At 42.7% G+C, this 13,113-nt stretch overlaps 1 protein-coding gene across 5 annotated transcripts in view; it reads right to left on the reverse strand.

Moving 5' to 3' along the window:
* LOC143832822 (uncharacterized) overlaps window positions 1-9,755 on the reverse strand; it is a 24,006-nt gene extending 14,251 nt beyond the window's left edge. For all 5 annotated transcript variants that reach the window (XM_077327807.1, XM_077327806.1, XM_077327808.1 and 2 more), the window contains exons 1-5: window positions 9,609-9,755; window positions 4,714-4,821; window positions 3,925-4,000; window positions 3,127-3,283; window positions 2,655-2,700 (exon numbers count right to left, since the gene is read on the reverse strand). In XM_077327807.1, the coding sequence (XP_077183922.1) occupies window positions 2,655-2,700; window positions 3,127-3,283; window positions 3,925-4,000; window positions 4,714-4,821; window positions 9,609-9,645 (424 nt within the window). In that variant the 5' untranslated portion in view covers window positions 9,646-9,755. The remainder of the gene's footprint in view (window positions 1-2,654; window positions 2,701-3,126; window positions 3,284-3,924; window positions 4,001-4,713; window positions 4,822-9,608) is intronic.
* Window positions 9,756-13,113: the final 3,358 nt, after the last annotated feature.

Raw genomic sequence — 13,113 nt, forward strand, 5'->3', positions numbered from 1 at the left:
ATTCCAAAGGATCTGCAGGTCCCACTGGAGGATGGCATCCCTAGATCCAACCTGTGGTGTAGGGTTTATAGTACAGAGAAGAGGTCATTTGCATCCCCCAGTTATATAATTATTCCCAATATATTTGCTGCCTCTCTATATCTCCTTGCATATCAATGGAAGTGTGTGTGTGGGGGGGGGTCAATTCTGGATCCAATCAAGGTGCTGCAGACATCTGCTTCTCTTGGCTGCAGATTTCGCACAGTCATCTTTTTAATGGCTACTTTGTGGCACTCATCCATCCAAATCTTGACATACAATCAATATAACTGAAATGTATTGTGAACGAACTATGGCCTAACCTTTTAACTTTTGTGTTTGAACAGAAGGGTGAATGCTAGCGTGACTGTGGGAAAGAATTAAAAAGGACTCAGAAATGGTGAATAAGAAGCAACATAGATAACATGATGTCCCTTCAGAAGGTTGAGAAAGACAATTACAGCCTGGGGAAACGAAGAACCAGCAAACTAGGTGTTAAAAGGAGTCAGGAAAAATGAGCAGATGTGAGATTCTTATAAGTTACCGTAGCAATGTTACAGAGATTGAAGCTTGCAGGCTCAATTATCTTCTGCTTAGTTGGCAACCCTTGGAAGAAGGGACAGCTATAAGAACATGAAAGCAGGACGGCAGTATTGAATAAAGCTGGAGGGAAATCACCCAGCAACTTTATATCAAGCTAACGCAATCAAGCTTTATATCAAGCTAACGCAATCAAATTTTTTCCCCTTGTTCATTCTCACCTCCTAAACGATCTCAAATTGGCAACCATTTGCCAAGGGTCCCCCATACAAGGGACCCTAGAGAGAAACTATCATAAACTAGTATCTTCCTAATAAAATCAGAGTCCAGTAGCACCTTTAAGACCAACAAAGATTTAATCAAGGCGTGAGCTTTCGGGTGCAAGCACCCTTCGTCAGACTTCTTATATGACAGGGAATATATAGCAAAAATCAGTTCTGCTACATCAAAGGCTTTGATCTCTCTACCAGCAACACTTTGGTTTCTCTTTGTAAAGTACACTGAATTCTAGGGGATTCATTGGCTGTTTTGACAAAGGATTATCATTGGCTGTATCTGGTTGTGACACAGATGTAACAGACTACATGCTACTGGACTCTGATTTTATTGTGCTTTCAGACCAACACGGCTACTCATTTGAATAGTATCTTTCTAGTAACTAGCAGGTCTCTGGTAAACTATTAGACTTAAAAAACCTAAAACAGACTGGAGACCTGAGTCCTCAGTTTGAGCAAGGGAACAGGGCATTAAGACTGACCAGAAACAGTATTTACTTTTAAATTTTTTAAAATTTTATTTGATGGCATTTATTTATCTATTTTGTCTTTATTCAAACTTTCCCCCCAATAAGGACCCCAATGCAGCTTATGCAGTTCTCCTATCTTCCATTTTATTGTCACAACAACTCTTAGACTGACTGTTTCTGCACTAGCGATATCGTTTGGAATTGCATTTTTAAGGGGCGCATGTGTTGTCCGTTTCCGCACTAAAATTTGTTTCTTCAGCCACAGTTCCAAATTGCCCCCTCACTTGCCCCGCAGCAAAGGAAACCCCAGAAAACCACATTTCATCTTTTCAAGGTGGCCTATGATTTTGAATCTTTTGGGAATGCCCCTTTTCTCTTCACCGTCCTCCCTCCGTTCTGAAAGTTATGCTTTTTTTAAAAAAGGGGATAATTTTGTTACAACATTGTTTTTTTAAAAAGCAGTCTTTAAGTCTTGCACAACAGTGCTATACTGTTATAATCCAGTTTTTGTTTTTAAACAAACCTACATTCAGGACGCTTCGAGGGGAAAGTGGGGAAGCAATCAAGGGTGCAGGATGGTGGGATTAAGGGGCACAATGAAAACAAAGGTGCAAGCAGGCACCATTGTGCAAAAAACACACTTTTTGAAAAGGGGAGGAGAGCAAAACACAATGGGAGTCTGTCTCCATTGGACTCAGTATGGAAGCCGTGCTGTGAATTTCAGCCTGGGAAATAAGGAGAGGAAAATCCAAATATGGAAACACTAAAGTTGACTCACAGCATCCAAAGGAAATCCAAAGCGGGGCTAAAAGAAGGTATGTCTCCTAATGAGGAAACGGTCCCTGACTATGTGACTGGCCCAAGGTCACCCATCAGGCTTCCATGGGAGAGCTATCCCACACTGGCTGCAGCTTTGGAATTATCTTCTTGGATATCTTCTAAGTGGAGAGTTGAGACATTTTAATTCAAATCCCAGAACAGTATAGAATAATTAGCATATGCTTACTCCTCACAAGCTCTCACAATGGAGCAAGCTAAATTGATAATAAACAATGTCCAATAAAACTGTCTGTCCTTGAAGTCTTGGTGCCATGGGAAATAATCTTCACCTTGTAAAATTCCTGGAGATTTGGCCATGGTGCCCATGGAAGGTGGAGTCTAGGCAGTGGAGGGAGCTCAGAGGGACTATGATCCTATAGAGTCTGCACCTGAGTTTGTAATTTCCTGCAGGGGAACTGTAGTTCTCCAGATCCCACCCTGAGGTTGGTAACCTAAACATGGGTTGGATTTCAGAAGTGGCAAACTGTGGCTCAGAATATCAGGAAAACCTCTGAATGCCCAGAAATCTTACCCAAAAAGTCTTCATTGCCCAGGATGGAGATCACTGGATCATACCACTGAAATCAGATTTTTAAAGGGTAAAAAGGCATAAATAGTACAATATAAATGTTGGTCACAAAAGCATCAGAAGGATGGATGAATAGTTAAAAACTGGAACATTTAGCGAGCAGTATTAATTAGCTTCCAAGAGATCAGATGCTGAGAGGTCAGATACCTCTCAACTAGACTAGAAGGCAAAATCTTAAGGACCACTGTAGATTCCTCATCCTTTTGATCTCTATAATGTGGAGATGAGGAGCAATTCCAGGGGATCCCCAGGACACACCTGGAGGGTGGCAACCCTAAGTGAAGGCCTCAGAGCTTTTAAGTGCTAGATAAAGAGTATTTACGCAGATATGAGGTGGAGCAGTATAATTATTCTAACTTCTTCCCTCCCCCTCTCAATTGTTTTTTTTCTGGATTATTTAATTTAATACTCTCACCTCAAGCAGTCTGGGAACTCTGACTAGCTGCTGAATAGCCACAGCTAATAATTTCCTACTCAAAGCCTGACGCAGGAAGTACCGCCCTCGGCCTTGTGCTGTGAGCACCTTCTCACAAGAACTTGTTTTCTCAGTCATGATTGACAGAAGCGTCACACTACAGGGAAAGAGAAGACAGTGTCACACTGAGCTCCACTGGACTTTTCAACTTGGTTCACCAAAACAGGCATGTTGCTCAAGTTACACTCAAAATCAGAATTATTACAATTCAAGCTGAAAATGTATGTGACTTCTTTAATTTCTTCCTGAACACATCATAAGGATAAGTACCAAGTATTATAGGAATAATAAATTCTGCTGTAAAGGAAAATACTTCCCCGCCCCCCAGGGTTGCTACTATATACACTTTAAAAAATGTAATGAGAAAACAAAACACAGAAATTAGGGCTCCTGGCCTAAAACTATGAGCACCTCTAATTATGGTACAACTTTAGTACAACACTTTATAGATTATGCAGTAACAGGCTGAAGGAAAGCAATATGGGCAGGACAAGGAGTGGAAAACCAAGATTCTTTTGTTTCTTATATTTTTATCTTACCCCTCCCCAAGTAAGCTCAGTTGCCACTTGGTCTTCTATCCTCACAACAATCCCATGAGACAGGTTAAACTGAGAGATGGTGACTGGATTAAGGTCAGCTTGCCAGTTTTGTGACTGGATGAAGATTTGGACCAAGTCTTTGCCCCACATTGACTCTCTTTCCCTGCAGCCTCACAAGCTGCTGCTTCAGACCACTTACTTGTGATGGGTCACCTGCTGAGGAAGCTGTTCTATCCAGTGCCAATAGTCTCTCTTCTTGAAACCCCAAACTGGTTCTGTAGAAGACAAGAAGGCCATTTTTGACAAAAAAATTGGTAATACAGGTGTGCCTTGCATTGCACAACCCAGCACCACTGGCATTAGTTGTATGTTTCTATCATGCAGGCAGAATTTGATAGCCTCACAAAACGACCTCTGGGGAAATAGAAATTAGAGCAATGGCCTGGCTTAATTGGTTGCACTGAGGAGCTATCCGAACTCATAGGGCTTCTCCATCTGTACTTTATAACTACCTGGACTTACAAGACATGAAAGAAGCTATCTCTCCAAGGCTCTTCCTCCACCACTGTCTCCTTGGGCTTCTTCTCAGACACCAGGCCCTAGACACCTCAACAATATGTGCAATAGAAATCCTTCTATTCCAGTTGTGGAATATGGGTTTTCTGACCACAGAACTTGAGGAATTCAAACACAATCCCTTGTCTCTTGTATCTTTGTACTTTACAGGAAAATGATCACAAGGTGCTTCTCCCTCTTCTGATTTGAACTTCACATGCCATTGGTTGACACATTTGCAGGGAACCTCCTGCCTTCCTAACCGCTATAGAGTTAACCGTGACATAGAACACAATATGGGGCTGTCAAATCCTACACTGACAGGGCTGTACAGGCTGCATATTCCCTTTCAGTCCTACCCTGCTATTGCCCCCTTTTCTGTGCTACCCAATCATCCTTGTGTATTGCCACGGCACAAAGGCAACCCACTCACGCTTTATTCCTTTCCGAAGGATCATTTCCAGGATCTCACAAAAGGGCTGCAGATGTGGGGAAGAGTCTGTACAAGGGCTGGTGCCTTCCTGAAGACTGCGGATGCACACTGAGGGGAAAAAGAATGCGGAAACACGCATTACATTCAAAACAAAGGCTGCCATTAGAAATACTTTAAATCCGTCCTTTGCCCTTTTTTAAATAATCAGCTTTTCCTCTGCAGTACCCTGTAGTTGTAAACTGCTTACTAAGATGAATACAGAGTGTGCCCTTAGTGGCTGTACACCTCTTCTGCAGAACAGGTACTTAATGTACATAAAAAGGTACATGATACAGGCATCCAACCCAATTTGGATAATGCTCTTTGGGTGTGGAGTTTTGTTGTTGTTGTTGTTAAGGTGTACTATAGCTAACAAGAAAAGATTATGCAAACACGACTAACTTGAAAATTGGTGCTTTTCCTTGGAAAGGGTCCCAGCATTTACCAAATGAAGCCAAGCTACATGCTCATCCTGAACTAAGCATAGAGACGCAGATTCCCTAGCTGCAAAAGCTGGACACTGCATAGGTTATATCTTACCCAACATAACCACAAAGTTGTAGAAAAACTGTGCAGTAAAAGAATACTTCAGTTCCACTTTAAACAGGGAACAAGCAACTTCCTTGAACTTCAGCCCCCCGAAATGGTCTCCTGGCAGGTCCTGATGCCACTAAAGCCACTACCTGCCCACCATTTTAAAATATTTTATTTGCTCCTGGGTTGACAATTGTGATGGCAGGTGACTGGCACAAAATAAGACATCTCTGCCTGGATCATGACATATATAGGAACATTGGATAAGGGAACAGCCTCTATGTTATGATTCTAAAGAACTATACACATTGATGGTGCTGCAATTTTTTTAAAAGCTCATGAATACCTTTTTGTTATTAGAAAGGACAATTTGCTTCTTGGATTAATTACTGCCATGTGCTTTTTTGTGGGACTGAAAAGTGGCCAGATGTAGCCAGTACAGAATTCTGGCTCCTAACACATGGCTCTAACTGGACATAGAAAGGTTTGTTCTTGCTCAGTTGCTCTGACCATCAATGTATTTCAGGGAATAACCGCAAAAATGTCAACAGCCAGGGCATGGTGAATCTGAAGGAGCACCTTTTCCCACGTGGACCTCCCTGACCGTCAATGTAATCAGGTGATCATGGCTGGATCCGCATTGAGGCAAAATGAGGCAGTGGGCTCAGGTGTTACATTTTGGGGGTGGAGGGATGGCAGCACATGCTATTGCTTTCCCCCCACCCCTGCTGTCATCATTGTTTCTTCCTCCCAGGAGTCAGAACATCCAAGGCTATTTTCTTCCTTGTTCTCCAAGTTTCCATTTTAAAATCTTGGGAATCTGCACATGCACAATCTGGACTTCCCAACTCTCTCAAGATGTTCACCAATTAAGAGCTGGTAAAACCTGGAGACTTTGGGGGTGGAACCTGCAGAGGACTGGGTTTGGGGGAGGACTGTATGCCATACAGTTCAATGGAGTATAATGCTATACAGTCAATTTTCTCCAGGGGAAGTGATTTGTGTTGCCTGGAAATCAGCTGTAATTCTGGGGGGTCTCAAGGTCCCACCTGGATGCTGGCATCCCTATCATGAATTCGGGAAGGCCCATTGGGAATACAGGATTAACAATGCTGTGTTTGAAGGCATCTGGAAACAAGGAGAACTGCAATATTAGGTGCTGTAGCAAGGTCGATGAGAGGTGATAAATTGGGAACTAGAGGCGGCAGCACACTAAGCACATCCTATTCAATCCCCACTGCACATAAACCATTGCTCTGGGTTATAACTTCTCAGGAATTTAGATCTTTTAAAGTTACCTTCTCCATGGCCATGATGACCATGAACCATCTAAAAGAAGCGGTCATTGACAGAGACACATGGCGGAAACTTTCCTATAGAATCGCCAAGAGTTGGACACAACTGAATGGATGACATCAGCAGCAGCAGCAGCATCTCCATGGCAGTGCCCCAATTTTGTAATTCTTTCTCCAGTGCAGAGCACCATCTTAGATACCCATTCAAACTTCAGGTGTCTAGTTCTCACCGGCCTTTAAGCTGCTTTTAGCTGCTTTCTTCATTCTGAGCAGCCATAGTTCCAAATAGCTATTTAAAATTATTTTTATTGTTTAATCTGTTGAAGAAATGGGTATCTTCTTTGGGTAGTCATACATTTTGGTGTGGGGGATGTATGTTTCTGTTACTGGTAAGTGCAGGATACCCTCATTTCTGTGTCTTTTCTTTTAAGGTACTTTATAGCAGGGTTAGTCAACCTGTGGTCCTCCAGATGTCCATGGACTACAATTCCCATGGGAATTGTAATCCATGGACATCTGAGGACCACAGGTTGACTACCCCTGCTTTATAGTACAAGGCACAATCCACCAGGGCATCCTTCTAAGCCCCTCTGAAATGAAGGGCCACTCCCATCCATTTCTATAAGGCCCAGACAGGGGAATTTCATGGTGGAGTGTACCCACAATTATTTATTTTATGCCAAAGTTTGAGTTCAGTGGCACCTTTAAAACAAAAAAAGTTTAATTCTGGGTACAAGCTTTTGGGTGCATGGACACTTCTTCAGATGCCCGAAAAGCCATATCTTATCTTGGATGACATTTTTTAAAGGAATAAAAGTGATAAAGTCACCTAACCACTCCTGAACACATTGCACTGGGCTGAGTTCTGCAAATATTGACAATTCTTTTGGAATTCTGAACTCCACCCTTCAGTCCCACTGGCCAACATAAGAAAATCAGAGTCCAGCAGCACCTTTAAGACCAACAAAGATTTATTCAAGGCATTAGTTTTTGAGTGCAAACACTTTTTGTCAGACTAAGAACTACATGACAGTGGGAATATATAGCAAAAATTAATTATGTTATATTAGTAAACTGTGTCACACATCGAAATACAGCCATATGATAATTCTTTGCCAAAACAACCAAACAGTCCCCTGGAATTCAGTTGTAGTTTACAAAAACCTAAGAGAACAGAAACATTGTAGGATATGACAGAAATATAATAGTCTACACCCAGTCTTAAAACATGACATGTTGCAAACTGAGGTCAGTGACAGATACCACTTTAAGCACTTTTCAGTTCTACGTCCTTTATTAGTGGGCATGTGTAAAAAAAAAAAATTACAGTTCTTAAAATGCTTAAACCTGATTTCTGAATAGTCACGCAAGAAGCTTGATTTACAATTGTACTGCAGAATAGGCAGTATAGAAATCCAGACAGACAGACAGACAGACAGACAGATGTGCTTTTGATATTTTAACTGGATTTTATAGGCTAGGTGCAAAAATGTAAAATGCACTCATGGCTTCTGAAATTGGGGGTGTAGGACAACAAAACTCTAGCTGTGTCATATTCTCAAAAGCAAATGAGATGGCAGTGAAAGCAATTAAATGATATGTTTATGCCACTTCCATTGAGTCCATGAGTTTACGCCCAGCTCGTTTAGGGTAATTCTGTCACTTTCTGTCCTCTAGGAATGGCAACCCAAATAATAATCCATTGGAAATCAGGTTGCAAATGTCTCACAGCAATTTTGCAAACAAGATCTCTCACTCTGCTATGACCTTCCTTCAACAGTTAATATGGTAAATTAACTGGAGGCCCCTCAACCATCTCCAGAGAGGATCTTTGACAGCTTCAGACTTCTTGTGCAAACTGATGTAGACAGGTTGCTAGATTCAGAGAGGCCTACTTGTCTACTAGACCCCATTATCTGGCTCTCTCCTTCTTTCTCCCCCATCCCTTCCAGATATGGCAATGCTAAACTCAGTTAAACTTGGTTATGATCAGAATGAGGTTTAAATGTTTATTTATTGAATAACTGTATTATTTTATTGCTATATAATTGTGCTCATTAATATTTTAAGGTTGTACACTGCCCTGGGATGACCGGTTTGGGAGGGGTGGTATAAGAGATAAATAAACATTTTAAAAATTAAGTGATTTTATTGTATATGTTTTAAAATCTATTTTCTATCCATATTACCCAATGACCTCTGTTACATTTTACAATTCAACAAGCTAGAGACCAGGGGTTCTCCACCAGGTCCCAAGCAACTTGTTTTATCTCATCCCCCTCTCCTCCCCTTTTCTTTCTTTCTTTCTTTCTTTCTTTCTTTCTTTCTTTCTTTCTTTCTTTCTTTCTTTCTTTCTTTCTTTCTTTCTTTCTTTCTTTCTTTCTTTCTTTCTTTCTTTCTTTCTTTCTTTCTTAACTAAATATCCAGTGTGCTGAGAAGTTCTAGGGCGCTCAAAAGTTGCTTAATCTTTAGTGATATTCTGGTTGTCCTCTGTGGCTTACATGCTTTCCCCTAGAAGCTGTTCCAAAAAAAGACCTCATTTCATGATCTTGAACAAACATGGCAATAAGGAAGCAAAGTTTTCTTTAGTCTTGTTTCCCCACTTTCCTCTGCTATCATAGACAGCCAGAGCTTGCCAGCACCAGAATATTTTGAGGGAGAGCTGAGTAGGAGGTGGCAAAGCCATGACTGAATGTACATCTGGCTTGCCTCTCCAGGAACCCCCAGAATACCATACAAGAGAGGGACGTTCTCTCCTGCGACATACCTGACAGCTGTCAGCCAAGCATCACATAAGGAGCGTTTTAATATTTGCTACAGAAGGGATCCTTTCCAGCCCCACATCTGCTTACTATATTTGTTCCCCCTGGCAAATAGGTGCAAAATTAGGACCGCTCCACCTGCCTCCTATGTTTCGAAGAAGACACCTGTAACCAGAACGGACCTCGCGCCTCCTCTCAGCCGACCCTTGGGTTTCTTCCCCCTCCCGCGGTTCCAGCCCGCAGCCCCGCGGTTCCATCGCCTCACCTTTCAGGGTTCCCAGCAGTGGCTCTTTCCCACTCATGCCGCGCGCCTTCGCCCTCCCCTCAGCAACAGCAGCCGCTTCTCGGCAGAGCCCGCTCGGTCTCCGCCTGGCGCCCTCCGGCAGCGAGTCCCTTCCGCGAACACAGTCCCGCAGTCCGGGAGAAACCACTTCCCCTTCGAGCGGGGGGAGAGACCGGAGAGGCGGGTAGGGACAGAGGAAACAGACAGACTGAGGGAAATATAGTCTCTCCCACGGGCGGCATTCGTTGTATTTTGGCTAGACCCAAAGATAATGATCGGCTATCCTTTCGCCTCCCTATTTTGGGCTGTTCCACCAGTTTGGGGAGCGTTGATGCTTCGCCCTTGCAACAACTCCCGAACGGAAAGCGTGAATAGTGGAGATCGTTTCCCTATGGAATATAATGCAAAGTTGGGACATAAGGGCTTTAGTTACAGGGTAGACTTCTTCGCCCTTTCCAAGACGAGTTGTTGTTGCTATCCGTTCAGCCGTGTCCGACCCTCGGCAATTCTATAGGAAAGTCTCCACCATGCGCCCGTCTCTAACTGCTTCTTTTAGTTGGTTCATCATGGTCATCCCTGTATCAGCTTTGATTGTGTAGAGTCAGCGGATCCTTTGGTGACCACGTTTCCTTTTGCCGCTGACCATGCCGAGCATTAATGATTTTTCTAGCGAGTTTGATCGCATGATGTGTCCAAAGTAAGTGAGCCTTAGCTGTAATATCTTCCCTTCTAATGACATTGTTGGTTTGCTCCTCTCTAAAACGATCTTGTTGGTAACTTTGACTGTCCATAGTATTTGCAGCATTCATCTCCAACACCATAATTAGAAAGCATCTATTCTCCGCCTGTCTTCCTTCTTCAGGGTCCAACTTTCGCATCCACAGGTTGTTATGGGGAAGACAATGGTGTTTACTAGCTGGCACTTTGTATTAAGGCTGAGAGCCTTACTCTTCCATATTAGGTTCATGCCTAACATTGCGTTCTGGCCCAGTGTTATTCGCTGTTGGATTTCATGGCTGCATCCACCACTTTGATTGATCATAGAGCCAAGAAAGATGAAATAATCAACACATTCAGTGTTCTCGTTGTCAATCGTGACTCTGGTGCTACTGCCAGCAGTTGTCATGATCTTGGTCTTTTTGATATTTAGGCATTGTCCCATCTTTTCACTTTCTTCTTTTAGTCTCTTTATCAGGGTATTCAGATCACGCTCCAATTCAGCAAGGAGTGTTGTATCATCTGCATAGTGGAGATTATTGATGTAACAACCACCAATTTTGACTCCAATTGTAGATGCTTCGTAGATTCTTCCAGATTAAGCTTCCGCATAATTACCTCTGCATAAAGGTTAAAAAGAAAGGGTGATAAGATATACCCTTGTCTCACTCCTTGGCTGAACCAATCAGTGTCTCCAGAAATTGTTTGTACTGTGGCCTCCTGGTTGGTGTACAATGAACTGATGAGGTGGATTAAGTGGAGTGACACTCCCAATTCATGTAAGGCATCCCATAGCTTCTTGTGATCAACACAGTCAAACATTTTAGAATAATCAATAAAGCATTGGTAGATGGTCTTTTGATATTCATGTGTCATTCCAAGGTGAGACCTTCCTGCTAATTGTTGATTTTCTCCAAGTGGCTAGAGGTGGTCCAGATGTCATCAGTAACATCCAAAATGGTGATCCGGGCCCTACAGAAACTCTTCACCACTCACAGGCTGCCAGACACCAATGTCTTGGACAATGGGACCCAATTCATATCTGAAGAGTTCTGGGAGTTCACTGACAGCCTCCTGATCAGGCATATTACATTGACACCTTTTCATCCCTCCACCAAAGGGTAAGCTGAGCAGATGGTCCACACTACCAAAGATTCCTGGAAATGGCTTGTTGATGGAGACTGGCACCAGTGCCTGACACCACCAACCAGGGCCCAGCAGAACTCCTCATGGACCAATGACTCATGACCCTGCTTGACTGTCCTCAACCTGGACCTGACATCCTCCTGTCCTCCCAGCTGGGAGATACTAGCGACTTCCTGCTCATTTGTCAGAGGGGACGTGTGCCTGATTTGTATATAAGTTCATGGAGTTTTGTTGTTCACTGTTTGGTAGTTCTTGTTGGAGTTAGTGTTCAATAAAGAGCTGATTATTTCAAAGAAACTGCATCTGTATCTACTGAACCTTCAGACGTAACAGGACTGCTCACTAATGACATCCTGAGGTCATCAGCAGAGCACTGGTAAACTTTGTTGTGCAAAAGAGGAAAGCCTCTGCCCAATCAGTTATTCAGCACAAATCAATGGACGTGATTCTGTTTGCTGCATTTGTTATTCTGGCCTCTATTAACATTCCCATGCTAAACTAATTTGGAAAGTATGTCCTGCTAAAATAAATTATTATTAATTTATTTTTTATTAATTATATTTGTATATTGCCTTCCCCTGAGGCTCAGGCGGTTCACAAGGAACATAAATACAAACAATACATGAACATGAACTTTACTATCCAATAAAAGTGCAGGATTTCGAAGAGGCAGAGGAACTAGAGATCAAATTGCCAACATACGCTGGATCATGGAGAAAGCTAGGGAGTTCCAGAAGAACATCTACTTCTGCTTCATTGACTATGCTAAAGCCTTTGATTGTGTGGAGCACAACAAATTGTGGCAAGTTCTTAAAGAGATGGGAATACCAAAGCATTTTATCTGTCTCTTGAGAAACCTATATGCAGGTCAAGAAGCAACAGTGAGAACCGGGCATGGAATCACTGATTGGTTCAAAATTGAGAAAGGAGTTCAGCAGTTCACCTTTGCCTTTTTAACTTGTATGCAGAGCACATCATGAGAAAGGCGGGGTTAGATGAGTCACAAATTGGGATTAAGATTGCAGGGAGAAATATCAACCTCAGATATGCAAATGATACCACTCTAGTGGCAGAAAGCGAAGAGGAACTAAAAAGCCTGTTGATGCGGGTGAAGGTTGTTGTTAGGTGCGAAGTTGTGTCTGACCCATTGCGACCCCATGGACAATGATCCTCCAGGCCTTCCTGTCCTCTACCATTCCCCGGAGTCCATTTAAGTGAAGGAGGAGAGTGGAAAAGTTGGCTTGAAACTCAACATCAAGAAAACGAAGATCATGGCATCCGGCCCTCTCAATTCCTGGCAAATAGATGGGGAAGAAATGAAGGTAGTGACAGATTTTATTTTCCTGGGCTCCAAGATCACTGCAGATGGGGATTGCAGCAAAGAAATTAAAAGACGCTTGCTCCTGGGGAGGAAAGCTATGGCAAATCTAGACAGTACCCTCTGGGGAGGGTGGTATATATATATAAATATAAACAAACAAACAAACAAATAAATAAAAAGCAGAGACATCACCCTGCCAACGAAAGTGCATCTAGTCAAGGCTATGGTCTTCCCAGTTGCAATGTATGGCCAAGGAAACTTCGACCATAAGGAAGGTCGAGCGTCAAAGAATTGAGGCTTTTG

The sequence above is a fragment of the Paroedura picta genome, chromosome 3, assembly GCF_049243985.1.
Source record: "Paroedura picta isolate Pp20150507F chromosome 3, Ppicta_v3.0, whole genome shotgun sequence".
Classification (NCBI taxonomy): domain Eukaryota; kingdom Metazoa; phylum Chordata; class Lepidosauria; order Squamata; family Gekkonidae; genus Paroedura; species Paroedura picta.